The 27,139-nt window shown below is 41.8% G+C and overlaps 1 protein-coding gene across 10 annotated transcripts in view; it reads left to right on the top strand.

Moving 5' to 3' along the window:
* Positions 1-27,139, top strand: part of tns3 (tensin 3) — a 453,833-nt gene that overhangs the window by 171,277 nt on the left and 255,417 nt on the right. For 9 of the 10 annotated variants that reach the window (XM_033050098.1, XM_033050105.1, XM_033050119.1 and 6 more), the window contains 2 exons: positions 16,392-16,506; positions 19,446-19,483. In XM_033050098.1, coding sequence (XP_032905989.1) covers positions 16,392-16,506; positions 19,446-19,483 — 153 coding nt within the window. Of the gene's footprint in view, positions 1-4,573; positions 4,824-16,391; positions 16,507-19,445; positions 19,484-27,139 lie in introns of those variants that run through there. The other variant, XM_033050152.1, reaches the window with a different exon arrangement.

Below are 27,139 nucleotides of genomic sequence, written 5' to 3' on the forward strand. Positions count from 1 at the left end.
TGCAGAGTGGTGAACACAGCCCTGTCCATCTCAGGATCCTCACTTCCTTCTGTCCAGTTCGCCTTCATGATGCATCGCATCAGAAAGGCTGGATGTATCATTAAGGGTGTCTGCCACCCTGGCCCTTCTCTTTGCTCCTTTTGACCTTGAACATAAAGGAGCTTGAAAGCTTGGATATGCACAGCTCAAGAACAGCTGCTTCCTCACCGCTGTCTGACTCCTGGACCAATCACCTTTTTCACACCTTATTCCCGGAGGTCCTATCATGTATTATTACTCTCAACTCTTCCTCGTTTTTAAACTTTAGCTTTTTTTTGCACCACTTAACATTGCACCACAAACTTTGCACATTCTGATGGGCCAGGTCGTTTACAGTGAAGAGATGGGAGTTTGGAAAGGAAATAGAGAGCTTAAAGTCATAGAGTGATACAGCGTGGAAACAGGCACTTCGGCCCAACATGCCCACACCGGCCAACATGTCCCAGCTACACTAGTCCCACCTGGCCGTGATTGGCCCATATCCCTCCAAACCTGTCCTTTCCATGTACCAGTCTAACTATTTCTTGAACATTGGAATAGTCCCTGCCTCAACTACCTCCTCTGGCAGCTTGTTTCAAACCTCCACCACACTTTGTGTGAAATGTTACCCCTCAGATTCCTATTAAATCGTTACCCCTTCGCTTTAAACCTGTGTCCTCTGGTCCTCAATTCACCTATTCTGGGCAAGAGAATCTTTGCATCTACCCGATCTATTCCTCTCATGATTTTGTAAAAGCTTATTTCCATTGTGTCAATTCAACAACCCCAATATGAGCAAGGTGAAAGAGCTGGTCATCAACTTTAGGAACCATATTAGAGTATGGCAAAGCATCGTGAATGCAGCCCAGTACATAATTCTATCCAAGCTCAACGCCCTCCTCCCCTAATTCCCATCGACTCCATCTACTTTGGACAAGTACTTGGATATGATAGGTTTAGAGGGATCTGGGCCAAATACAGGCAGGTAGGACTAGTGTAGATGGGGCATGTTGGTCGGCGTGAGCAAATTGGGCTGAAGGGCCTGTTTCCACGCTGTATTACTTTACAATCAAGGACCACCCACACCCTGGTCATTCCCTCTTCTTCCCTTTCCTGTCGGTCAGAAGACTGAAAAACTAGAAAGCACGTGCCGCCAGATTCAAAAGCAGCTTCTTTCCCGCTGTTAGGCTCTTTAATGAACCTCTAATATGCTAAGGCTGTGTTTTTGATCTCCATTCCCTCTCATAGTGGCTGTTTTGAAGAGCATCCTCGGGCAAATAATGGGATAAGGATAAATTGCTTCAGCATGGTTTACGCCATGGTTCTTTTTGGGAAAAACTGTTCAGACAAAAAGCTCACTCAGAGTGAGAATAAAATAATTTATACTAAATTCCTCAATTTGACACCTACAATCCTTACAACATGTAGTTCTTGGAACAAGGTGAAATGGAGGTATAACATTTAAGTACTCCCACTTCCTTATGTCTGTATTTTGCTGTCTGTCTCTCTTCTTACACACAGTGAAATGTAGCATTTCTTACAGCAGTGGGGCTCCCTGATAGCATTTTATTGAAATGATGTTTCAACAACATGGAGTGCAGCTGGTCCACATACTCGCTGATACTACATATGTTATATGATCTGACCTCGGATTAAAGATTGACTTGGGAACTTTTAAACTGTGACACACTAATTATGTTTTCTTGTACAGTTCTGAGTGAGTATGCTGATCTTTACCCTTGAATCTTGGAGCAAGAATGCAGATTACTTGATCTTCTGCAAGTCCAACCTGGTTGGCTATCGTAGAGTATAGGAGTTGTAGACTCGTGTTGCATGGAAACAGGCCCTTCATCCCAATCTTTCCAGGCCATCCAAGATGCCCATCTAAATTGACCCCATTTGCCTGCATTAGTCCAATATACCTCTCAGCCACTTTCTATCTATGCATGTGTCCAATGCTCTTTCAAATATTATATTGTAGCTGTCTCGATCATTTTCTCTGGCAGCTAATTCTATATTGCCACCACACTCTTTTGAAAAAAGGTTATGAGTTCACACCTTATTATGCTCCTCCAAAATTTATGGGACACACCTAAGTCTCCAATGCTCCAAGGAAAAAAGTCCTAGCCTGACCAATCTCTCCCTATGAATCAGGCAATTGAGTAATGGAAACATTCTTGTAAACCTTTGTTGCATTTTTTCCAGCTTAATCCTGTCTTTCCTATAGCAGTGTAACAAAAGCTACACCTTGCCAACATCTCATCCAACTCGCCACAGAAGGCAGTGGAGGCCAAGTCAATAGATATTTTTAAAGTAGAGATAGATAGATTCTTGATTCGTACGGGTGGCAAGGGTTATGGGGAGAAGGTAGGAGAATGGGGTTCAGAGGGAGAGGTAGATCAGCCATGATTAAATGGCGGAGCAGACTTGACGGGTCAAATGGCCTAAATCTGCTCCTATCACTTATGACAACTTGAACATAATGCCCCATCTCCTCTACTCAGTACCCTGACTGATGAGGCCTGTTCACTGTGAAAGTCTTACCCTGATTTGACTTCCGCAAACACAACATCTCGCAATTGTCTGAATCCAACGTTATTTATCCATTTCTCAGCCCATCCTCCTCGCTGATCACGATCCCTCCGTACAACCACCTTCACTGTTTACAATGCCACCGATTTTAGGTCATTGCAACATTACTAAGCCTGCCCTGTATATTCTCAGCCATATTGTTTTAATAGATGGCAAACAGCATTGGGCCCAGCACCAATCCCTGTGGCACACCACTGTTCACGGGCTTCCAGATGGAAAAACAACATTCCGCCATCACCTTCATTAAGCCAGTGATGTATCCAATCAGTTCCCTGGATCCCATGTGTTCTAACATTCCAGACCAATTTACCATGGGAGAGGTTGAGTGGAAGTGAAAAGTATACAGTTAATGGCAAGACATTGAACAGCATTGATGTACAGAGTCCTAGCCTGGCCAATATACCCTTTAAATCAGGCCCTTGAGTCATGGAAGGATTCTTGTAAACCATCATTGCACTCTATCCAGCTTAATGATCTCTTTCCTATAGCAGGGTATGCAACCGTGAATGGCAGGGCCCTGGGAAGCATTGTAGAACAGTGGGATCTAAATCCACTTAGATCATCGAGTAGATAGTTGTAAAGAGGGCGTATGGTATGCTTGACTTAATTGTTCGGGGCATTGCGTAGAAGAGTCAGGAAGTCTTGTTGCAGCTTTCTAGGATTTTGGTTTGGCAGTTCTAGTCGTCTCATTACAGAAAGGGTGCAGAAGAGGATTACCAGAATGCTGCCTGGATTAGAGGGTATTAGTTTAGGGAGAGGTTGGATAAATTGTTTTTTTTCTCTGGAGTGACGGAGACTGAAGGGAGACGTGATAGAAGTACATAAAAATGTGTGGGGCATCGGGCAGGTAATCAGCATCTTTTTACCAGGGAGAAAATGTCAAATACTAGTGGACACAGCTTTAAGGTGAGCGGGGCAAAGTGATGCTGGCATGTTATAAGCTTTAAGATAGACACATAGATGTACAAGGGAATGGAGGTATATGGATTGTGCGTGAGCAAAGGAGGTTAGTTTAACTTGGCGCCATGTTCGGCACGGACATTGTGGACTGAAGGACCTGTTCCTGGGCTGTAGTGATCTATGTTTTAACATCTCCTCTTTGGTAATTTGTATATAGTGCAAGACATCACAGGTCATATACCTCAGTTCCTTAGCATCCATGTGCTTCTCCAAAGTAAAAACTGACGAGAGATGTTCATAATCTCTCCCATCTCCTGTGACCACCCAAAGATGGTCATGCGATCTTTAAAGGGATCTATTCTCTTCTTAGCCAGCCTTTACTCATAATATACCTGGAGAATTGTTCCGGGGTTCCTGCTGACGTTGCTATGGAGATATAATGTCGTCATTCTGAGGCAAAGAGCTGCTTGAAAGATCTTTGATCTGAAGTGTCCCAGTCCACCACAGTACTGTCCTGCCATTGCATCTTATTTTATTTTTGTTTAAATGACTTTATTCTGAATGTTTGCATTTGGAAAAAAAAATTAGTTGCTGATGCCTAGTTGATTGATGTTTATAACACTTTTTCACCAATCAATTTTCACTGTGAAAACCTTTTCATTGCTGTGGGCATTAACTTCAACATCAGTGACGTTTGTTGAGGTCTTTTAATTCCAACAAAAGCATAAAACCATCGGTATTCTGAATCTTCACATCTTGGTTCTACGAAGTGAAAATGACAGAAACCGATTATTTATCATGTAAATCTGATACTTTCATTTAAAGTATAAATATTTTTTGTAGTCTGTTTGAAGAGCTTTTTTAAATCTGAAAACTGAGAGCCAGCTGGCCAAGTCACATCTATACTTAAAGAATTTTCTGCGAGCTTAATTACTGTAAATTTTACTTTGACAGGAGGAGGTTTTCTAATACCTTCCCCCATCATAAAGGACCCTTTCAGCATTCCCTTGATTGAACCTTCTTTGCAGTTCATATATGAGAAGGTCATAGTAGGGCATCTCCTTAACAAAAACTAAAAGGAAAGTCTGTACTGTTGGAAGCATTATAAAGTGCTATTTATCCTACTGTTCTTAGATTACTGCGTTGGCTATGGCAGTGATTATATAGCAAGAAGAAATTAAATAACTCATTTTTGAAGCTCAAACAGAGTAGAAGATTCTGACTTACTTTTAAATTACATATACTGCATTTTTATCAACATTGGATTGTGTGGCATGTGGAAAATGGGCTCTGTGGGATCGCAGCCTTTGTTGGTAAGTCAACCAAAAAAAGCTGTTGGAAGCAACATTCTTGTGTCCAAACAGCAAAATTTTAAGCTGAAATGGTAAAAAAAACTTTCAAGCAACATTCGCTGAAGTAATTAGTTCTGAACTACAGAGATGATTTATGAATGCTTGCAGTGTCCACTACTTTGTTAAAACTGTTGCAATATTTCAGCACGATATTAAATAAATTGTGTGAAAAGTATATGCAAGCGCTCAAACAGTTGGGCAGCATTCAAAGGGCTTTAAAGGTGCATTGTATTTTAAAAAGCAAATTATGTTGCTGAGACACTGTGTTCAAATATATTCAGTGAAAAGTAAAACCAGATGCTACGTTACTGGAATGCAACTTATTTTTTACATGCAAATTTCAGATATGATCTGCATCATTTGTAGATATAATCTGTATCTAAAAATACTCTGCAGTTGCAGAGAATTTTCTCTTTTATGGAAGTATGAACTTCAAGCCTTTATTGACATGAAGTAGTAGAATAAAGATGTCATGTGGACCTATTCCACAAAGGTTGCTAAATTACACACTTTCCTATTTTAAAATCGTATCGGGGTGAACATTGGGCAATGATACCAAATGTAATACATACTTGTATGAATTTCTTTCCAATGGGTAGCTTCCACCAATTTACTTTATTGTTCCCCAATATCTGAGAGGAGAATTGGCTGTGATATCACCTTAAACACTGGCAGTGTTACAGTTGCTCTGAGTTTCATGTTAGTTTTTAACATTGCAGCTGGAACCAATGAACCACCTGATGCTACTTTATTTTTCAAAGATGCGAGTTATTTTTGTGCTGCAGTGGAGAAATTATTGCCATATAACTCTTGTCGATTGGCAGGAATCTTTTAATTGTCTCTCATCCAAGAAATCAGTGCATTAATTCTAAGTCCAAATCCGAGGGAAAGGAATGTAAATGCATGAATTCCTGATGATGCTGGCACATATATTTAACTGTTCACAGAGAAACATGTGAAACACTATATATTCTTGATCAGTACGGGCGTCAGAGGTTATGGGGAGAAGGCAGGAGAATAGCGTTAGGAGGGAGAGATAGATCAGCCATAATTGAATGGTAGACCTGATGGGCTACTCCTATCTCTTATGATATTCTGCATTTTTTTTGAAGTAACAGAACGTTTTTGCTTGAGGTGTTTGTTTCATGCTAACCGTGTTCAGTGTTTTCATTATAAGCAGTACGGCTGCGTGATATCCATGTTAAATCTCCCTGAAAGTGCAAGTGACTTTGGCCTTGAATCCTGTCGTGAAATCCACAATATCATTGAAATGTGCTCTGTTTCCTGTAACAAAATCCTGTGGATTTTGGAAACTCCTAATGGTTATAAAATTCCTGCCATTCTGCCTGAGAATATTTGGAAAAATGTGAAATGAGGTGATCTGACAATGAACAGAGTTCGCTTTCTGTAAAAGCAGCCGTGTTAAATTACCCTTCAGAGAGCTGGAATGTGAATAACACAGAACAGACTTGGCATTGTCACTTAATTTTACAACAGAAGTTATAGGGAATATTGTAAAGGACAATCACTGGCAATCCATAAGTCTCATGCTGGTGGGACTTTAAAGAAAAAACTGACTCTGTTTTCTTACTAATGTTGTAACCAAAGATTCATTGATTCATGCATTATAAAGAGGTAGTTTGTTTAGCTAATTTGAATCCTGGCCAATTCTAAAGGGGCATTACCTTCAATGGAGAGTGCTGTGCTCAGTTATCTCAACATTACACCCAAATATTTATGATGGTAGCAGGATTTAGACTCTAAATGTATGGTTTCCATTTTCACTCTATTCATTTTTCTCACAATCTATGTACATGAAGGGACTGCAGATGCTGGTTTACTCCAAAGATAGACACAAAATGCTGGAGTAACTTAGCGATCAGTCACCATCGGCGGAGAAAACGAATAGGTGACATTTCTGGACACTTAGTCAGTCTGAAGAAGTCTTGACCTGAAACGTCACCTTTTCAATTTCACCAGAGGTACTGCCTGACCCACTGAGTTACTCCACAATTTTGTGTCTTTCTCAGTTTGTATTCCAATATTTTTCTCATATGAACTTTAACACAAGCATGTTAGATTCTCGCTTTTGTTAATTTTACTCTAATTTGATTTGTGGGGACTCTTTCAATTAATGCAAAATTAGTTCATTGTCTCTTGGTGGTGCACCACTGAAGAAAGAGCAAACTAGTGCAGCGTGAATATATATGATGGTCTTGGTTTTTGATCCTTGTCACATTTGGCTCAATGTTGCCCGATTTAATTTGCGAGGACCATGAGTGTTCGTTCCCAGGCTAATTGATCACCACAGATACGCATGATTCTGCACTGCTCTGATAACTGCCTGTATAATCTCAGCAAGGGGTCACTGAGTAATGATCAAGAAGGGAATGCAGGCTATTAATTTCTCCAATCTCACTTGGAGACTCTGAGACAAATTGTAGACGTTAGGAACGACCTTCGCGGAGATCAACTAATTCCACATGGATTGAGAGTTAAACCTGGGATTGTTCGGATCAGTAACATATTTTATTATGCATTGCAGCCATCTGGTCGAAACAATTGTTCAAGCTTAAATGGGCCAAATTAATTACTGCTAAAATCGTTGGCAATTCTGCTGTGTTTACTTTATAGTGTGATTTCTCCCCTCCCACCAAAACTTATTCCATTAAGGTCTTTTTTTGTACCCAGGTTGTTTTTACATTCATGGAGAGTTGTGGAAATATGCATTAACATATTGAAGTCTTAAACTGCTGCATCTGATTCTTAAACACCAAGCGCTTGTTCCATATCAGCATGGGAAAACACTTTGCTGTCAGGCAGGCAAAATAACCAATTCCAGATGGCCAGCCTCTTTTAATAGACACTGTAGTTTCAATAATCTCAAGTATCCTGCACTGCAGATGGCTGCCTCATGATAGTGTTTTTGGTTTTCTTTTGTTAAGTCTCTGCTAAGTATTTGGAGTGAAAGATAGAAATTTGCGGACTATCAGGATACAGGCGGCATAGCGCCAAAGACCCGGTTTCGATCCTAACTACTGGTGCCGTCTGTACGGAGTTTGTACGTTCTCGGGGTGATCGCTGGGAGGCGTGGACTCGGTTGGTCGAAGGGCCAGTTTCCATGCTAGATCTCTAAAGTAAAGGTGAAAAGAGGCAATCTGTCTCATGATAGAAAGAGCTTCAGCAGAAAATTTATTAAACTTGGGTAACCAGCCGCGAAGTCGAGAACTGCAGTTAATAAAGCTAAGAGCTGTTTTAGTTTATACTTCAACATTCAAAGTGCCCTCTTGTGACTTTATGCTGCCAAGACAGAGTATGGGCAAAGTAAGATATAGATGCCCAAATCCCAAACACTTGTTTCTTTAAAAAGAAGATATAGAAAGGAGATATAAAGATATAATGGGCTGGATGAACTCAGTGGGTCAGGTAGTATATCTGGAGAACACAGATAGGTGCGTTTCGGGTCAGGACCCTTCTTCAGAATGATTGTTGTATGGGGGAGAAAGCTGGAAGAGAGCTAAGTGCAGTACAAAGCCAGGCAATTGATAAGTGTATACAGATGAGGAGGGTTTTAATTGGCAATGGGAAGAAGGCAAAAAGCTGTGAGATAAAGAGACAACAGGTGCGAAATGCGAAGCCAGAGAAAGGGATAATAAGTAGTTTCCGACACTTCCCTACCATTCCTTGACCTCACCATCTCCATCGCAGGGGACAGACTCCTGACCGACATACATTACAAACCCACTGACTCACATGGCTATCTGGACTACACGTCTTCCCACCCTGCCCCCTGTAAAGACTCCATCCCCTACTCCCAATTCCTCCGCCTACGCCGCATCTGTTCCCAGGATGAGACATTTCATACCAGGGTATCGGAAATGTCCTCGTTCTTCAGGGAACGGGGATTCCCCTCCGCCACCATAGATGAGGCTCACACCAGGGTCTCATCCATACCCCGTAACACTGCTCTCTCTCCCCATCCCCGCACACGCAACAAGGGCAGAGTCCCTCTGGTCCTCACCTTTCACCCCACCAGCCGGCAAATACAACACATAATCCTCCGCCATTTCCGCCACCTCCAACGTGACCCCACCACTCGCCACATCTTCCCATCTCCCCCCATGTCTGCCTTCCGCAAAGACCGCTCCCTCCGCAACTCCCTCGTCAATTCTTCCCTTCCCTCCCGCACCACCCCCTCCCCGGGCACTTTCCGTTGCAACCGCAAGAAATGCAACACCTGTCCCTTCACCTCCCCCCTCGACTCCATTCAAGGTCCCAAGCAGTCGTTCCAGGTGCGACAAAGGTTCACCTGTATCTCCTCCAACCTCATCTACTGCATCCGCTGCTCTAGATGTCAGCTGATTTACATCGGTGAGACCAAGCGTAGGTTGGGCGACCGTTTCGCCGAACACCTCCGCTCAGTCCGCAATAACCTACCTGACCTCCCGGTGGCTCAGCACTTCAACTCCCCCTCCCATTCCCAATCCGACCTCTCTGTCCTGGGTCTCCTCCATTGCCAGAGTAAGCAACAGCGGAAATTGGAGGAACAGCACCTCATATTCCGTCTGGGGTCCTTGCGTCCTTATGGCATCAACATTGAATTCCCCCAATTTGGCTAGCCTGTGCTGTCTCCTCCCCTTCCTTCACCCTCTAGCTGTCTCCTCCCACCCTCCCATCCGCCCGCCCTCGGGCCCCTCCTCCTCCTCCCTTTTTCCTTCTTTCTTTCCCCACCCCCCATCAGTCTGAAGAAGGGGTTCGGCCCGAAACGTCGCTTATTTCCTTCGCTCCATAGATGCTGCTGCACCCGCTGAGTTTCCCCAGCAATTTTGTGTACCAAAGGGATAATAAGGCCCATTCTTAGTCACGTGTGTGACCAAAAGATGAAAAATTGCAGAATACACCTCTTCTAATTCTGAAAGCATTACAGGTATATTGTTTTGTGCTGTATATATGGTCCATATTTGTTTTGGTTTATCAAGTGAAAGTTTTATATGTTATGCTGACAATGTTTGTTTAGGGTCAGAGGTAAAATATGACTGGTCACGTGTGTGACATCACACAACAGCATTATACAAACTTTAAATTTAAAAAGCTAGAATGTCCATATCTTTAGCAGACATGCATTATAGTTCTGTGAGTAGGAAAATAGCAATGAATAAGATTAACCTCTTACAAGAATTTTGTAATGTATTACTTTGTGACGACATCTGGTCACGTGTGTGACATTTTGGTTTACTTTCCAAAGAATGGGCCTAAGTGGAAGGAGACGGAAGAGGAAAATGGGGGTGTGCGAGATAGTAGAGAATTGGGTGTACATCCTGTTGGGGAACAGGGAAGGGAAGATGAAAAGGTTGGGCTACGGGGGGCATTTTTGGTCAGTTACTTAAAATTGGAGAATTCAATGTTCATATTTTTAGACTGTAAGCTACCCAAGCGGAATATGAGGTGCTGTTCCTCCAATTTATGTGTGGCCACATTGGCAAAGCAGGGGGTTTCCTTTTGACTTTATTTTGCTCTTTCAGCCTTAAACTAACACTTAATATCAACTTTGTGGGTAGGAGTTCATTTCTGTTATTGTAATACCTTTTGAATATCCTATTCTCTTACTCCAGTTTTAAAGTGGGATTAATAATTGCAGCAAATGCCAGGATGATTCGAGCCTTGTCTCCTTCGATCACTTGCAGAAGCTGAAAACGCCAGGTTGTCTCAGCAGTTCTGGAAGTAATGAGTTATTGCTTGAACCCCAAAACAATAGACACGAGATAAATAGACATGAGATAAAAGAATCGGTATACAATTTTAACAAAGAAAAGGCTTTACATCACAATTGTAACATCTTATCTGGTGGAAACTGTAGTTTTGGACTGTAGTAGTTTGTTTCCTTGGGCCTTGAAGATGTGTGTGCAGATGGTTAGGATTCCAGTTCAGCCGTAGAGTTCGGCACCGCCGCTGAAACTGAAGCTTCCAGCATCCACCAAATCCAACAATTAGTGGACAATTTAAGCCTGACTGCAGGGGAAACCTGCCGCCACCTGTGATCAAAGAGACAAAACCAAGAGATTACTGCATGGATTTCTGACGACGTGTAATCCCATATGCACTTTGAACAGCGACCTTATCCCGTGAATCATCTCTCGACACTGCCTTGATTCTTAATCAGTGAGCTATTTCTAATCTACCGTTCTGAATTTTAGTGACAGCTTTTGTTTTCCTCTCAAGCCTCCCAGGCGAGCAAAATAACGCCAGGTTGTCTCAGCAGTTGTGGATGTAATGAGTGATCACTTTTCTGCACAAGTAAGTTCCTCTCTCCCTCACCCTGTCCCATCTTTCTTCCACTTCCATGAACAATAACATACAAATCTTCCTCTAGAATGTCATTGGTTGATCTGCTTCATCCATTGTCATCCTTTTCTAATTTTGAAAATATCATTATTGTTTACTCCTCAACCTTCTCCAACTTCAACTCCACAATAATTAAGCGTATTTAATGATCTTTTGAGCACCAATTTAAATTCTAAGACAACCCGCTCTCCTTGAACCTGCTCTCTCGTTGTCTTCTTCCAACCTCTTCCAAAATCTGATAATTGATCCTGAATAGCTGGTCTCTTCATTTTAAGTTTTGTTCATCCATGGTTCCTGTTTGTCAAATTGACGCTTAATTTTGTTGTTGTAACAGGATTGTAAGCTTGTGATAAAAGTCTTGATTAACATTCCCTTTCACTGTGACTGTAGTACATCGTCTCTCATTGTCTATTCTGTGGAAGGGGCTGAGCAAAGCCGCCCTCTAATGTTAAGGACGTAAAGTGCTGGAGTAACTCAGCATCTCTGGATAACATGGATTGGTGATGTTTCTTGTCTCGACCTGAAACGTCACCTATCCATGTTCTCCAGAGATACTGTCTGACGTGCTGAGTTACACCAGCACTTTGTGTCCCTTTTGTGTATTAACCTGCATCTGCTGTTCTTTGTTTCTACGTCCTCTACAGTTGCATGACTTAGAATTGGAATTGGTTGTACAGATCTTGTTTGGTTCCATTCTTGACTCTTCAATTCACTAATCCGACAATGGTTATAAAGTAGAGATTGATAGTTGTTGACATTAATCTAATCTTTCAGAAGGCTTTTGATTATGTACCAAATAATGGTAAGGTTATAGAGTTCAGGGGGAAATGTAGCAAACTGGCAACCAGTTGGGCTCGGGTCAGAAAGCAGAGAGGGAGCAAAGGATAGCCAGTCACAATGGAAGAAGGTTGGTAATTGTGCCTCTCAGGGATCAGCTCTGGGACCACTGCTGTTCATATTACATTAATGAATTAATTTCATCTGAAGAAAGGTCCCGCCTGAAATGTCATCTATCTATATTCTCCGGAGATGCTGCCTGACCTACTGAGTTATTCCGTTCTTTTTTGTAAATCAGCATCTGCAGTTCCATGTTTCTGCATGAATGATTTAGACTTTGGAATTAAAAACAGTTACTAAATTTTTGTATTAGAACATATTGCGGGAAAATTCAACATAGATGAGGATTGGATCTAATTAGTCACACATTCATTGGCAAATGAAGATTAATATAGACAAATGTGAAATACCACCTTATGGTAGGAAGGGTGGTCACCTTTTGCTCAGAAGGTTTGAGTGTAATACTGTGGATCTTGTAGTACAAATTCTCCACAATTTCTATCACATGTTAGCAAGGTCATAACAAAAGCAAACCAAATAAAACATTTTTATCCTCTCTGGAATTAATATGCAAGGGGGTTATACTAAACTAGTATTGAATGTTGGTCATTCAGCATTTAAAGTATTGTTTAGAGTTCTGCTTGCCATATTCTGCTCAACATATAATGAGTGTTTGACGGCACTGGAGTTTAGAAGGATGAGGGGAAACCTCATTGAAACTTACCAAATAGTGAAAGGCCTGGATAGAGTAGATGTGGAGAGGATGTTTCCACTAGTGAGAGAGTCTGGGACCAGACATTATAGCATCATAATTAAAAGAGGTTCCTTTAGGAAGGTGATGAGGAGGAATTTATTTAGTCTAGATTGTGGTGAACCTGTGGAATTCATTGCCACAAAAGGCTGTGGAGGCCATGTCAATGGATATTTTTTAAGGCAAAGATGGACAGATTCTTGATTAGTATAGTATCGGGTGTTATGGAGAGAAGACAGGAGATAGGGGTTAAGAGGGAGAGATAGATCTGCCATAATTGAATGGTGGAGTAGACTTGATGGGTCGAATGGGTCCTTCTGCAGTTGTACAGAGCCCTAGTGAGACCACACCTGGGGTATTGTGTGCAATTTTGGTCCCCTAATTTGAGGAAGGACATTCTTGCTATTGAGGGAGTGCAGCGTAGGTTTACAAGGTTAATTCCCGGGATGGCGGGACTGTCATATGCTGAGAGAATGGGCTTGTACACTCTGGAGTTTAGAAGGATGAGAGGATATCTCATTGAAACATATAAGATTGTTAAGTGTTTGGACACGTGTTTGCCAAGTGTTTGGCCTGATCTCAGACAACGACGAGAAGGCCTACCGGGAGGAGGTGGCTGATCTAGCACTCTGGTGCCAGGATAACAGCCTCCTCTTGAACATCAAAAAAACGAAGGAGCTGATCATGGACTTTAGGAGGGCACATCATCCGAGGACGTACACACCATTGAGGATAAATGGGATCCTGTGGATAGGGTGAACTGTTTTAAATATCTGGGAGTCCACATCTCCGAGGATATGACATGGGCATCACACGCCTCAGCACTCGTGAGTAAGGCAAGGCAGCGCCTTTACCACCTCAGGCAATTGAGGAAATTCAGAGTGTCTCCGAGGATCCTCCAGTGCTTCTACGCAGCGGCGGTGGAAAGCATCTTGTCCGGGAACATTACCATCTGGTTTGGGAATTGCTCTGCCAAGGACAAGAAGGCTCTGCAGAGAGTAGTGCGTTCGGCCGAACGCACTATGGGAACTTCACTTGCCCCCCTGCAGGAACTATACATCAGGAGGTGCAACTCCAGAGCCAACAATATCATGAGAGACCCCTTCCACCCCTGCAATGGACTGTTACAGCTGCTACGGTCAGGCAAACGCCTCCGTTGCCATGCGGTGAGAACAGAGAGGTTGAGAAGGAGTTTCTTCCCAGAGGCCATTCGGACTGTAAACGCCTATCTCACCAGGGACTAACTCTACTGAACGTTTTTCCTTCCATTATTTATTATGTAAAGGTATATGTGTGTTATGATTGTGTTTATAGTTTGTTTGGTTGTTTGGTTGTTTATCTTTTTGCACAAAAGTCCGCGAGCATTGCCACTTTCATTTCACTGCACATCTCGTATGTGTATGTGACAAATAAACTTGACTTGACTTGACTTGACGCTAGAGGCAGGAAACTTGTTCCCGATGTTGGGGGAGTCCAGAACCAGGGGCCACAGTTTAAGAATAAGGAGTAAGCCATTTAGAACGGGGACGAGGAAACACTTTTTCTCACAGAGAGTGGTGAGTCTGTGGAATTCTCTGCCTCAGAGGGCGGTGGAGGCAGGTTCTCTGGATGCTTTCAAGAGAGAGCTAGATAAGGCTCTTAAAAATGGCAGAGTCAGGGGATATGGGGAGAAGGCAGGAACGGGGTACTGATTGGGGATGGTCAGCCATGATCACATTGAATGGCGGTGCTAGCTCGAAGGGCCGAATGGCCTACTCCTGCACCTATTGTCTATTGTCTATTGTCTATTATGAACTTGATTATAATAATGATATTGAGAGACTGCGGAGAGATTTGTAACGATGGTTTCAGAAATGAGAAAATGTGCACACCAGGAAAAGGTGAACATCATGGGGTCGTTGTTCTCTCTAGGAAAAAAGACTGTGTAACCAAATACGAGATCTTCAACATTATAACCACAAAATTCAATAGAGAATTTAGGCGAAACATTTCTACACAGAGTGTTGAGAATTTAGAACTACTAAATTCAAGAGGGTGTGGTTGAGATGATGAATATAGATTCATTTAAAGGGAGACTTGACAAACAAGGGCGCAGCGGCAGAGTTGCTGCCTTACAGCGCTTGAAGCGCCGGAGACCCAGGTTCTATCCCGCCTATGGGTGCTGTCTGAGTGTAGGAGTGTGTGCGTTTTCCCCGTAACCGCGTGGGTTTTTTACGAGATCTTCGGTTTCCTCCCAGACTTCAAAGACCTACAGGTTTGTAGGTAAATTGGCTCAGTATAAATGTAAATTGTCTATAGTGATAATATTAATCACTGCGGGAATCGCTGGTCGATGCGGACACGGTGGGCCGAAGGGCATGTTTATGTGCTGTATCTTTAAACTAAACTAAAAAAAAGTTAAACTAAACTAAACAAGATGAAATTAATACATTTAGATGAGGAAAGGTGAGTCTATAATTGCTGGCAGGGAGTTATTGGGCCGAATGGCCTGTTTCAGTGCCTTATACGCTATGGAATCTTGCATTACTAATTATGTCAGGAGCAATTGTTTGATTTCATGTCACACACCATTACTTTCAGAGTAACTGTAGTATTTTTCTTTAAAGTCTCATCATTAGAAGCAAATTTATCTGAGACATTGGATCAATTACTTGCTGTATATATGGCTTCCTGTCACTTGTCTCAAATTCACCACTAATCAACTCACTCTCCCTGTCATTGCTCCAGGGTTAAAACTAATCAGAATTCTAAAGCAAAATACTGCAGATGCCAGAAGTCTGAACTGAAACAGCATATGTTTAACATACTCAGCAAACCTGGCAGCACCTGCGGAGAGAGAAACAGAATTTGGGTTCTGATGAAGGGCCATCAGCAGAAAACTCCAACAGCCTGTCCAATCTTCAAATGCAATTACAAGACACATCACATTTATTTCCCCTAGAATGGCTCAAATTTAACATTTTCACCCTTGTGTATAAATACCGTATTACACAGTATTTACACAATACAAATATTGTGTATAAATACCCTATTCTTCAGAGTTCTGTCCCTCTAAACTATTTTCCCATATTATTTTTTATTTTCTTCAAGATATCCCAACTTTTGCCATCTCAATCATCCAGAATTCTCTTCCCAAACCATTCGGCGGTGCCACCTTTACCAATTACTCTCTTTCCTCAGCGTTTTCTCTGCCTCTTAGGTTATCCTTAATTAGCTTTACACCTACATACCTTAAGCTTCAGTGACATATTTAGGAATATTTGCTGTACTGAAGGCATTCTCTTAAATATAAATTGATACAGTGTACCAGCTTCCATTTTAAGTTCCGCTACTTTAAGACAGTAAAATAGAACGTTAATTCCATGTTGCTGTTCATCTGACTGAAAATACAAATTGTATAGAGTTTTTGGATAGCTATTAGTGTTGCACAAAACTTTCAGTATAGTTGACAGAGATGGGATTTCTATTATTAGCTCGTTCAGCAAGTGTTTACTTATGAGCTGTATATTTTTGGAACTTTTCTTTCTACCATACTACGAAGCAAAACACTTGCTTTGTTAAATTATGCTGAGACAGCTGTGTAATGTTTGATGTTTCAGCCTGAAGAATTAGTTTCCAGTTCCCATACCTTCAAGAACAAGACTTTCAAGAAACCAAAAACCTGCAACATCTGCAAACAACTCATCACCAGCAACCAAGGCCTTTCATGCAGGGGTAAGTGTCCAAGTTGCAATATTACTGATTTGTAGAGTGTTCCTCGTCAACAAAGTTTTTTTTCTTCTATTTTAGCATGCTTTAACCATGTCATACAAACATGCCACCTGCAAGTGTCAGTAAGATGAGGATGTGTCCTACTTTCCAGAGTATTTTTGATGTTAGTAAGATCTTTGAAGGAAATCATTTTCAACTGAATGGAATTCATGTGACAAGGTAGGGCATAACAAAAGGAACAAACCTTTAAAGACCAAGTGAATAAAAGTCAAAAAGGTCAAATGATAAATAAAGTGAGGCAAAAGGCTTGACATGGTTCTGCATAGGATTCTTATTTCTCTTTACTTTTTAGGTTTTTTTTAATCCTTTTTTCTGTAGCTGAGTTTTATTTCTTTTGGAATCTGCAATTGTTCACTTCTCTCTTTGCATTATATGGCTGGGGCTTAGATTACCCATTTACGTAACTGTTTGTTCAGGTATTTCTATTGATAGCTTCATCCTGTAACTACACCTGCTTTTTGATAACGTGTAATACGAATCGTTGGTTCATTGCCATGCAGAGCATTTCTGTTTTCAAAAGATTATGTCAGACGCCAAAGTGAATGTGCCAGACGTGCTTGCTTCAGGTTGCGTGCTATGCTTTTGTGGATTTGGTAAGCAGAAAAATAAACATTTACTTTATGTTCATATGACACATGCGTGGCAATGTATTGCTTAAGAGGCAGTGTATCTTTTAAGAGCTACTTGTGAGATTTATAACAATTTAATTTAATATAGCAACTCTTGCAACAGATGTTGACTTGAGGTTTCAATGTTTAGAGGGGAGAGGTACAGCATTTCCTCTCCCACCATTCATTGATGGACCAAAGCCATTCCACCAAAATATGACCAGCTATTACTAGGATCAGAGGAATAAACAGAACATGGCCTCATACTAGGAAAAATAGGGAATTTAAGCTAAACCTACATCCAATTTTCAGGTTCGATCTCATTTTCAGTACTGTGTACAATATCCTAAGAAAAAAGGATATTGAGGTACTGGGAGGGTCAGAGAAGATTTCCACATTCGATATCTGAGAGAGGGTACCTGGGTTGCATGTGTATCAGGAAAGGATGATTAGACTGAATGTCTTTTTTTCCCAAAAAGCATGAGGGGTGATCGTATACGGAACTTTAAAATTGGGATAGGTTTGCTCGAGTGAATGTTGAGCGAATGTATCCAGGAGGGGAAGAGCATAATAAGGCAATCGATGTGAGATAACCACAGGAAATGCAACAAGAAATTAAGAAACATTTTTATCCAAGCAATGGTGAGAAGTGGAACTCACTAAGACGGCGAGTGATTGGAGTGGATAATGTATTTTGGGGGAAGGCCAGGCAAAGGTATGAGAGTCAGTGGTTTGTGCATTGATCAGAACAAAGCTGGAGTGGGAGTGAGTTATCCTCAACTCCAAGTTATCCTATTCTGAAGAGAAAAGTTTGATTGAAATTAGAATGCTGAATTGTGATGCTTCCCCAGCAGCAGATTGGCTGTAAAGCTGTTTCTCAAAGGTGATTGGAGATCAAACCTGCAAGAGAATGCATTTGTATTCTTCAACCCATCCCACCTTCTTAGTTTTAGTTTTTTTTAGTGTATTGTCACCTGTACCGAGGTACAGAGAAAAGCTTTTGTTTCGTGCTATCCAGTCAGTGGAGAGACAATACATGATTACAATGGAGCCATTTACCATGTAGGGAATAACGTTTAGTGTGAGGTGAAGCCAGTAAAGTCCAATCAAAGATAGTCCGAGGGTCACTAATGAAGTTGATGGTCGTTCAGGACTGCTCTCTAATTGTGGTAGGATGGTTCAGTTGCCTGATAACAGCTGGGAAGAAATTGTCCCTGAATCTGGAGGTGAGAGTTTTCACACTTCTATACCTTTTGCGGAGGGGAGAAGAGGGAGTGGCGGGGTTGCGACTCATTCTTGCTAATGCTGCTGGCCTTGCCAAGGCAGCTTGATGCATAAATGGAGTCAATGGAAGGGAGGTTGGTTTGTGTGATGGTCTGGGTCGTGTCTACAATTAGCTGCAATTTCTTGCGGTCTTAGATGGAGCTGTTCCCAAACCAAGCTGTGATGCATCCTGATAAAATTGCGCATCTGGAGAATTTGGTGAGGGTTGTTGGGGACCTCTAGTTTAAATTCCATTTGGAATGTTTTGGAGGACCAAGAAACCAAGAACCAAGGGGACATGCCAATCTTCCTAAGCCTTCTATGGAAGTAGAGGCGTTGGTGTGCTTTTCAACAAATAAAAATGGTGTGCTTATTTCTTCCTGCAGTGGAAGTGGGAGAATGATAATATTTTCTGTGGAACTGCAGGACACATTCAATGACTTGCATGTCTACATTGTGGGTAGTTGGCAGATATACAGTGTGGATGGCCACGTTGGATGATTAACCTGCTTTGGATGATTGCCAACTGCAACAATGATTGAGTATTGAATGGATCCATATATATTTTGTTATAAATTATATTTCATCCGCACCAACTAATGAGGCTTGGTTTGTGCCACTATTCTGGAAAAGCTCCTGCAGATGTGTAAGTATTCAGAGTGTTTATTCACAGAGAGTAACGTGGACTGTCTTGTTGATAGACACAACGTGCTGGAGTAACTCAGCGGGTCAGGCAGCATCTCTGGAGAAAAAGGGTGGGTGACTTATCGGGTCGGGACCCTTCTTCAGACACGGACCCTTCAGTTTGAAGGAAGGTTCCGACCCGAAACGTCGCCCATCCATTTTCTCCGAGATGCTGCGTGAGCCGCTGAGTTACTCCAGCACTGTGTGTCTATCTTTGATATATACATACCTGCATCTGCAGTCCCTTTCTACACAGACAGTCTTTATGTGTACAAATCAACTTTTATGACTGGTCGTTCTAATCTTTATTTTATTTTTATTTTTCAGTTTGCAAGTATGCATGTCACAAGAAATGTGAGTCAAAGGTAAGTAATAATAAACTAAACTGTTTTATTCATAATTCTGCTCAGTTAACCTGGAGAAATTCTACACAATGCTTTCATTTGCTGCTATATAAATTAACAGAGAAGTTTAAAAGCTTGATTTCTGTATTTGCATCGTTCATGACGATATGCCTGTTACTGCCAGCAAAATACTTTGGAAACTGTTGCGGGTTAAAACATGGATTGAATACTAGGAAGTCTTCTTCATTTACATTCACATGCCATTCCAGGTGATATTTAATCTAAAAGGTGGCATATACACTCTTTGAACATGTGAGAATGTTGGCAGCAATCCAAAACTGATGGCGCCAACTTGCTTTCCAATGGTGAATGAGGCTGTTCAAATCATTGTCTATTCCAATCCTAAGAACTATACCTTTCCCTACATTTTCATAAAATCTATTTTCTCATGCCCCTGCCCGTAACCTACGCCCATCAATCGCACACTAATTTTCCTGTCACAATTCTATATGAGGGGTATTGTACAGAAGCCAATTAACTTAACAATCAGCAGTCTGAGATGTGGGTGGACATCAGAACGTCGAATGGAAGATCATGCAATCATTGGGGGAATGCGCACACTCCACATGAAGCTCCAGAGATCAGGATCGAACCTGGGCCGCTGGAGCTGTGGGGCAGTATTTGTGACCATTGTCTCTTGCCCACCCATTGAGGTGGGCATTGAGGAAGGGATATTGAGAAATTAGTGTAGTGGAATAGTAGATTTCATTTAAAAAATAGCATTTATGCCTTAGATTGAATCTGGGCATCTGATCAAAACCTCTGAGTTATCAAATGTATTAAAGTACCAACATTGTGCATTGGAGGCAGCATACTACACATTCATTGCCAGAAGTGATATAATGGAATGGGGAGAATATTTTAGATGTAAAGTCCTTTTTCTGTGTATGCACTGATCGACCTTTACTTGCACATTAAAGAAAAAAATGAACCCATTATAATCATAATTTGGAATTTATCTATATATCTACATTTTGACCATAGATATGCAAAGCATTTTTAAGTTGCATGTGGAATTTGTTAATGGTTATTTTAAAATATTCTGCCTGTGCTGCCTTTGATGGAATGAACATTATGTTAACTCTACTGTGACTATGTTCAATAAATTTCCACATTGCAGTCAGAGAATTGTTTATGATACACTCCACTGGCATAATAACCAGTGACTTGTTTTACATTTCTCTAAAAAAAACAATGTCTACCCTATATTACCATTGTCTAATAATTGAAATACATAAAGTTAAACGTTAAAACATGTTGGCTAATGAGGAAAAGATCTCTAGAATGAAGTGAAATCTCTATGTTCCTAGATAATTGCTTCAAATCCTTTTACCATCTCTATAAGTTCCTAGATAATTGCTTCAAATCCTTTTGCCTTCTCATACTGCCTATTTGACCATGGTGACTATTGGTTTATCCTGTATAGTAACTGGTGGTACCTCACCAAAATGCCAAGCTGGTAAAAGTGTACCTCTGTTATTGGTAATCTGTTGCATTGACCCTGCATTTTGCTGCTGTAAGTTGTGAAAGTGAACGCGGGTACATGCTAATGATAAAACAGGGGCTATTTGGTTTGGGGCGCCGCTCGTTACCGCGCGTCACTGCATACGCCACCACGCCTCACCACGCGCCATGCGTGCATCACGATGCACCAACCAATTGAATTGATGGTAGCTGCCGGCAGAACATTCCTATCAGTCCTCATCCTCTTCTTCCTCCTCCTCTTCATTCCTTTGTAGCACGGCAACTTAAGGGCCTGTCCCACTTGGGCGTCATTTGCTCGTCATTTATGCGACAGGCCGGTAGTGACTGACACGCGAAAATCGTCTAGCAGTACGGCAGTCGCTCGCCAAGTGCTCTTGAGGGCCCTGCTTCTTTTGGGAGCCATTTGCGATGTCGTTCATACTTAGTCCGATCTCCGTGGCAAGGATTTTCCCTCTGAAAAATTTCCAAAACTACGCGCGCTTTATACCCGGGTTTAAATGAAGCGCAAATGGCACTCGTACGGGCGGCGCATGGTGACGGGCATTGGCGCATGGTGACGCATAATAAATTAGCATAGGCAACGTTCGTGTGTCACCGTGTGTAACCATGCGTCACCACGCGCTACACGTACGCCGTCAGTACGTCAGCGTGCGCAAAGGATACATCACGCAGGTGGCCGCGAGGATTTGAGCATCCCAAAATCCTGGGGCGCCGCTCGTTACCGCGCGTCACTGCATACGCCACCACGCCTCACCACGCGCCATGCGTGCATCACGATGCACCAACCAATTTTTAGGATGTCGCGTAAATGACTTGCAAATGACTCCCAAGTGGGACAGCCCCATTACACTCTCACACCTCATCAACCTTCTTTTCATTCTTTTGTCAATTAGCTACATTCAGGGCAAATTACAATGGCCAATTAACCTACTAACCAGTATTTATTTGAGATGTAGGTGAAGGTTGGAGCACCCAGACAAATTTATGCAATCGTGTGAAAGGGGTGGGGGGAAAGTATTTTTGAAATCTTCCAGATAATGAAAGGCCTATGTGGATGTGGAAAGGATGTTTCCAGTAATGGGAGTGAGTAGAGCCAGAGGAGAGTTCCTCAGAATGAAAGGACGTACCTTTAGATTGGAGATGAGGAGGAATTTCTTTAGCCGGATGGTGGTGAATCTGTGGAATTCATTACCACAGGCGGCTGTGGAAGCCAAGATTTTGGGTATTTTTAAAGCAGAGATTGATAGGTTCTTGATTAGTAAAGGCGCCAAAGGTTACAAGGAGAAGGCAGGAGAATGCAGTTGAGGGGGAAAAATAGATCAGCCATGATTGAATGGTGGAGTGGACTTGTTGGGCCAAATGATCTAATTCTGCACCTATGTCTTATGGTTAAAAGATGTTCAGCGCAAGTTTTTTTTACACACAGAGTGGTGGGTGCCTAGAACGCAATATTTGGGAGGAGGCAATTACAATAGTGTCATTTAAGCGGCTTTTAGATAGGCACATGGATATGCAGGGAATGTAGAGATATGGATCAAGTATAGGGAGAGGTGATTAGTTTAACTTGGCATCATGTTCGGCACAGACATTGTTACAGTTTAGTTTATTGTCATGTGTACCGAGGTACAGTGAAAAGCTTTTGTTGCAGTTGGCTGAAGAGCCTGTTCCTGTTCTGCATTGTTCTTTGTTCTATTTAATTCCAAGCAATAATGTTACACTGCAGAAAACAGATTTGAATTACTGCCTGTAAACGAAGTGATGAAATGGAAGTACAATAAGGTGCCAAGTTAGGCAATAAAAATTATCTTTTATTATCTTCTGCCCTGGTTTGACTTCCCAAAATGCAACACTTCACACTTATCGAAATTAAACTCCAAAAACTATTCTTTGTCCCACTTTCCCAGCTGATAAAGGGCCCGTATAATTCCTGATAACCATCTTCACTGTCTATGGCACCACCTATTTTTGTGCCATCTGGAAACGTACTAATCGTGCCCTGTGCATTCTCATCCATATCGTTCATATAGATGACAAACAGCAATGGGACAGCACTCCTCCCTGAGGCACAATGCCAGTCACAAGCCTCTCCTCGGATATATTTGATCTGGCCCAGAAGATTTGACTACCTCCATATGTTTTTGGACATTCAGCGCATCCATGACTGGAATACAAACTATCCTCAACACAGCACCTTTAACTTTCCCAAGTTCCCAGTATGCATGTTGTTCTCAACTGTAAAAAAACAGAAGAGAAATGCTCATTGAGTGCCTTGCCATCTCCAACAGTTCCACGCCATTGATGACCATGTTGGTTTCTGAAGGCACTATTCTCTATCCAGCTACCCTTTTTCTCCTAATACACATAAAATGTCTTTGGATCCTCCATGATCTTCTCTGCCAGAGAGCTATCCCATGCCTTCTTTTTTCCCTCCTGAATACCTTCCTAAGTATGCTTCTCAGTCCTCTATACTCTTGCAGGGATTCATTTGGTCCCAGGTGCCTATACCAGAACCATGTCGCCTTTTTCCTGACCAGAGCCTCAATTTCTCTTGTCATTCCTTCTGCCTTCACTATATTCTTTTTCAATCTTTGGGTTTCTAGTTATTTTACAATTGTGCTAAATGCTTCCTTTTCTGGAAAATTGTATTGAAATCTGGTATGTTGAAATTTCTGAAATGCAATGGTTTTTAGTATATTATAGTACCACAATCCGTATTTTTAGAAGACTGCAATAAGTTTTGTTATTGTAATTTTCACTATTACATCTTACCATAATGATGCCTGTTGTATTCCCAGAGATGGAGAATTCACAGTGCCCTGCATAATGTTTGGGACAAAGATCCATCATTTATTTATTTGCCTCTGTATTCCACAATTTGAGATTTGTAATAGAGAAAATCACATGTGGTTAAAGTGCACATTGTCAGATTTTAATAAAGGCCATTTTTATACATTTTGGTTTCACCATGTAGAAATTACAGCAGTGTTTATACATAGTCCCCCCATTTCTGGGCACCATAATGTTTGGGACACAGCAATGCCATGTAAATGAAAGTAGTCATGTTTAGTATTTGTTGCATATCCTTTGCATGCAATGACTGTTTGAAGTCTGTGATTCATGGACATCACCAGTTACTTGGTGTCTTCTCTGGTGATGCTCTGCCAGGCCTGTATTGCAGCCGTCTTTAGCTTATGCTTGTTTTGGGGGCTAGTCCCCTTCAGTTTTCTCTTCAGCATATAAATGGCATGCTCAATTGGGTTCAGATCATCGATGATTGACTTGGCCACTCAAGAATTGACCATTTTTTAGCTTTCAAAAACTCCTTTGTTGCTTTAGCAGTATGTTTGGGATCATTGTCTTGCTGTAGAATGAACTGCCGGCCAATGAATTTTGAGGCACCTGTTTGAACTTGAGCAGATGTGATGTGTCTATACACTTCAGAATTTATTATGCTACTACCATCAGCAGTTGTATCATCAATGAAGATATGTGAGCCAGTACCTTCAGCAGCCATTCATGCCCAGGCCATAACACCCCCACCATTGTGTTTCACAGATGAGGTGGCATGCTTTGGATCTCGGGCAGTTCCTTCTCTCCTCCATACTTTGCTCTTGCCATCACTCTGATATAAGTTATTCTTCGTCTCATTTGTCCACAAGACCTTTTTCCAGAACTGTGGTTGCTCTTTTAAGTACTTCGTGGCAAACTGTAACCCGGCCATCCTATTTTTGCGGCTAACCAGTGGTTTGCATCTTGCAGTGTAGCCTCTGTATTTCTGTTCATGAAGTCTTCTGCGGACAGTGGTCATTGACAAATCCACACCTGACTCCTGACGTGTGTTCCTGATTTGTCGGACAGGTGTTTAGGGGGTTTTCTTTGTTATAGAGAGAATTCTTCTGTCATCAGCTGTGGAGGTCTCCCTTGACCTGCCAGTCCCTTTGCGATTAGTGAGCTCACCAGTGCTCTCCTTCTTTATGATGCTCCTAACAGTTGATTTTGGTAAGCCAAAGGTTTGGCTGATGCCTCTAACAGTTTTATTCTTGTTTCTCAGTCTCATAATGGCTTCTTTGACTTTCATTGACTTTCATCTGAAGAAGGGTTTCGGCCCGAAACGTTGCCTATTTCCTTCGCTCCATAGATGCTGCCTCACCTGCTGAGTTTCTCCAGCACTTTTGTCTACCTTCATTGGCACAACTTCGGTCCTCACGTAGATAAACAGCAATAAAAGCTTCCAAAAGTGATGGAAAGACTGGAGGAAAGACTCGGTGCTGAGAGCCCTCTTTTACTTGCATTAAGGAGGCATTTAAACACAATTATTAACACTTGTGAAGCCATGTGTCCCAAACATTACGGTGCCCTGAAATGGAGGGACTATATATAAACACAGCTGTAATTTCTACATGATGCAACCAAAAATGTATAAAAATACCCTTTAATAAAATCTGACAATGTGCACTTTAACCACATGTGATTTTCTTTATTACAAATTGTGGAGTACAGAGGCTAATAAATAAATGATGGGTCTTTGCCCAAATCATTATGGAGGGCATTGTGTGAGACCACAAGACGTAGAAGCAGGATTAGGCTGTTCGGCCCATTCGATCATGGCAGATCTATTTTTCCCTCTCAACCCCATTCTCCTGCCTTCTCCCTGTAACATTCGATTCCCTGACTAATCAAGAACCTATTAATCTCCTTCTGAACTGAGGTATCTAATTCATACCTGTGCCTTTCTGTCCATATCTTCCATAACCTCTGCCGGTTTATGTATGGGGGGAAAATATTAGAGGAGTGATAAAAAATATCTGAAGAAGGGTCCCAACCCAAAACGTCGCCTGTCCATTCCCTACACAGATGCTGCGTGCACTGCTGAGTCCATCCAGCGCTTTGTGTTTTTCTCAAGATTCCAGCATCTGCGGTTCCCTTGTGTCTCAATTAAAGATGCTCTATCATCTTTGGTCTCAATAGATAAGATCTTGCAGTTTTGTTCAAGTTGTAACAATTTATATGTTGCCGTCAGCTTTCGTAGGAGAATATTGAAATTATGAACTTTTAAAAGCAGATGGACTTCATCCATGCTAATGATGTTCTGTAATGTTTTGATTCATCAGGCCATTGGGTGTATATATTTAATTGAATTTCTGAAAGTTCTATTTTGTTTTCAATTCACTTAAATTAATGTATCTTTAGTTTTAGACAGAACACAAATTCAATATAGATGGTGTTGAGTTTAGGGATACAGCATGGAAGTAGGTCCTTCGACCCACTGAGCCCATGCTGATCATCGATCAGCAGTTCATATTTGTTTTATGTTATAGTAAAGTAAAGTAAAGTAAAGTAAAGTAAAGTAAAGTAGCCTTTATTGTCATTCGGACCTTGCGGTCTGAACGAAATGTTGTTGCCTTGCAGTCCTACATATAGTAAAAAATGGCAATAACGTACAAAAAACACAAATTAACATCCACCACAGTGAGTTGAATACTCCTCACTGTGATGGAAGGCAAAAGCCTTAAGTCTTCGTCTCTTCCCTTCTTATTCTCCCTCTGCGCCGAGGTGATCCAGGCTTCGGATGTTGTGACCCCGCCGGGCGATGGTAAGTAATGTCAGTCCCGCGGCTGAATCCGAGCTCCGCGAATCCGAGCTCCGAGATCCCATACCCTACAAACTAGGGGCAATTTACAGAGGCCAATTAACCCCAACCTGCATACCTTTGGGATGTGGATGGAAACCACATGGTCACAGGGAGAACGTGCAAACTCCAACTGTGTTGTTGGTAACCTGTCCTGTTTAAATAATTCCATGGGTGGCGCGGTGGTGCAGCGGTAGAGTTCCTGCCTTACAGTGCCAGAGACCCGGGATTGATACTGACTACGGGTGTTTGTCTTTGCGAAGTTTGTACGTTTTCTTTGTGATCTGCGTGGGTTTTCTCTGGGATCTCTGGTTTCCTCACACACTCCAAAGACATACAGGTTTGTAGGCTAATTGGCTTGGCATAATTGTAAATTGACCCAAGTGTGTGTAGGAAAGTGTTATGTGCAGGATTGCTGGTCGGCAAGGACTTGGTGGATCGAAGGACCTGTTTCTGCACTGTATTTCTATACTAAACTATGCTAAAATTCATTCGCTCTGATA

The sequence above is a fragment of the Amblyraja radiata genome, chromosome 2, assembly GCF_010909765.2.
Source record: "Amblyraja radiata isolate CabotCenter1 chromosome 2, sAmbRad1.1.pri, whole genome shotgun sequence".
Taxonomy (NCBI): Eukaryota; Metazoa; Chordata; class Chondrichthyes; order Rajiformes; family Rajidae; genus Amblyraja; species Amblyraja radiata.